General features: G+C 37.4%; 1 protein-coding gene across 1 annotated transcript in view; it reads right to left on the bottom strand.

Moving 5' to 3' along the window:
* Positions 1–2,500, bottom strand: part of LOC133981885 (nuclear pore complex protein Nup160-like) — a 20,172-nt gene that overhangs the window by 16,604 nt on the left and 1,068 nt on the right. Inside the window, 3 exon segments of the mRNA XM_062420752.1 lie at positions 82–151; positions 1,495–1,582; positions 1,585–1,656. Coding sequence (XP_062276736.1) covers positions 82–151; positions 1,495–1,582; positions 1,585–1,656 — 230 coding nt within the window.

The following is a 2,500-nucleotide window of genomic DNA, read 5'->3' as shown; positions in this document are numbered from 1 at the left end:
TAACACATTTGGGATTTCCTCTTTATAATGAGCCTCATTAGTGTGATGAGGATGAAGACGTCTCTGTGGAGCCTGACTCACCTGCAGCTGTGTGTACTGGCAGTTCGCCATCAGACACTCAGGGAACTGGAAACCAGGGTTACTGGGCCAACTGGGAAACATCCATTAAGGTAAATAACAAGAGTTTAAGACCTTTTGAGCTTTACATCCTGCATTTTATTGTTTAACTATATTTGCTTTTATCTAATGTGTTTTTTATAGTTTATCATACTCATAATTGTTCCCTAACCTTTTATTTTATCTTGTTTCTCCAGCTTGTAGCGCACTTTGGTCAACTGAGAGTGTTTTAAATGTGCTATATAAATACATTTTTACTTTAAAACCTCTTTAAAAAGGAAATAATACTATTGCTGAGACGTACTAATAATACAAAAGCAGGATTTTACTGTTGTAGTGGGTTGAAATGGAGCTAATTTTACAGTAATTTATATACAGGGTTTCTGCAGGTTTAAAGAAGTTAAATTTACTTGTTGTTAAATTGACTTTTTAAGACCTTTTTAAGACCATTATGAATTAAATTTAAGACCTATACGAAGTACGACAAAATAAGGAAAATCGCAGTCTCAGAATTACTTTCAAAGTAACAAAATATCTGATATGATCTTGTGTGTGACATCATTGCTTTCACACCAAGTATGCATCATTTAAAAAGGACTTCTTGCAGATAATACACTGCGTTTCAAATTGATCGTTTGGTATCGGCTTTAACCAAACACTGAATTCTGATTGTTTAAGCCGACACTACCTGGATCCTTTCAGAGAGAATTACAACACACAGATCTAACTGTGAATCCCACCAACGCATTTCTCAACAAAAACAAGTCGACGGAGGAAGCGATAAATAAAACGAACATATTTAAGACTTAACTAAATGTAATTTAGTTAAGTCTTAGTATGCAACTTTTGGATGTTTTTAAGACTTTTTAAGGCCTAAAATTGAGATTATCAAATTATAGACTTTTTAAGACCCAGCAGAAACCCTGTATATAGGAGTGCTGCTAATGATTAGGTTCATTATATACTGATTGTTTTTTATTTTAATTAGTAAGTTGATTGGTTTGATTTATGTAAAAGAATCAGAAAATAATGATAAATAACAAACTAAAAAAATATAATTACGCTTATAATTAAGACATTTTTAGACCCTGTATATCAAAAACAAATTTTTAAGACATTTTTAAGACTTTTTAAGGATCCGTGGGGACAAGTAAAGTAAAGTGAATCCAAAATGGAGGCATCCTGACCTGTTGCGAGGCTTATACCTCAGGGAGTGCCATCTAAATGTCGTTATATTGTTGTCTGACCCTCAGTATAATGACAATAAAGCTAATAAACTATCACAGTTTTCTGAGGAAGTGGTAGGAAGGTAAACAGCTTGTTGGCATTCAAGCAGCAGCAGCAGCAAATGATGATGATGATGATGATGAAGGATACAGCAGCTGAGCGAGCAGGTTGACCACGTTGGACACCAGGTGGGGCCACTGGAGCAGAGCGTTGCCCGCTGCAGGAGTCTGCTGCTGGAGAAGACCTGAGAGATGATCAGCTTCCTGCCGACGGTCTGATAGAAAAGCTCCACGATGGTCTGAGGGCTGAGAGCTGCCGGGAAAGGAGAGCGACGAGTGTTGAGCAACTTTTAATTATGCACTGGATCAGATTGTTCAAGGTTTGCTTTACAATAGTCTAATTCATGACTAAATGTTTTTATAATCTACAAACAAACCAACAGACTCTGGAGGGACTGAATCAGCTGCTCTGGATTCAGTCTCTTATTCTCTCTTTGGTCTCTTTGGTCTTTATCAAACCTACATCTGTAATCAGAGACAGCTGCTGCCGTCGCTGTTGTTGTTGTTGCTCTAATGTTGGATTTCTGAGAAAGTAGTTGCTCAATCGTTGGCTGTATTACTAAACTATCCCGGCTGTTAACGCTGAAGGATTATAACTTCAATAAATACACTTTCACAGACAAAGTTTAAAGGCATTCAGAGACGTTGTGTGAAGAAATTTAAAGCTCTGCAGCAGCCGATAACGTAATAATTTTGCCAGTTTTTTAATGTAATAAGCCGATAACGTAATAAAAGTCCTGAACCAATAACATAATAACTTTTTGCCAATAACACCTGTTAAAAGAAAATCCCTTACTAATGTAATGACTTGAGCCAATAATGTGATAATATACTAATATCATTTTATTTATTGGAAGATTTTTTTCTTGCGTAGAACGAGAGAGAGAGACAGATAAGAAAAGAAAGACAGAGAGAAGAGAGGGGAGAGAGAGAGTGGGTGAAAGAGAGAGAGAGGGGGAGAGAGAAGGAGAGAGAGAGAGAGAGAGAGAGAGAGGGAGAGAGAGAGAAGGAGAGAGAGAGAGGGAGAGAGATAGAGGGAGAGAGAGAGAGAGACAGAGAGAGAGAGACAGAGAGAGGGAGAGAGGGAGAGAGACAGA

This window comes from Scomber scombrus, chromosome 6 (genome assembly GCF_963691925.1).
Source record: "Scomber scombrus chromosome 6, fScoSco1.1, whole genome shotgun sequence".
In the NCBI taxonomy this organism is placed as follows: domain Eukaryota; kingdom Metazoa; phylum Chordata; class Actinopteri; order Scombriformes; family Scombridae; genus Scomber; species Scomber scombrus.
The sequence above is the reverse complement of the archived record's forward strand: the minus strand, read 5'-3'. Positions and strand labels throughout refer to the sequence as shown.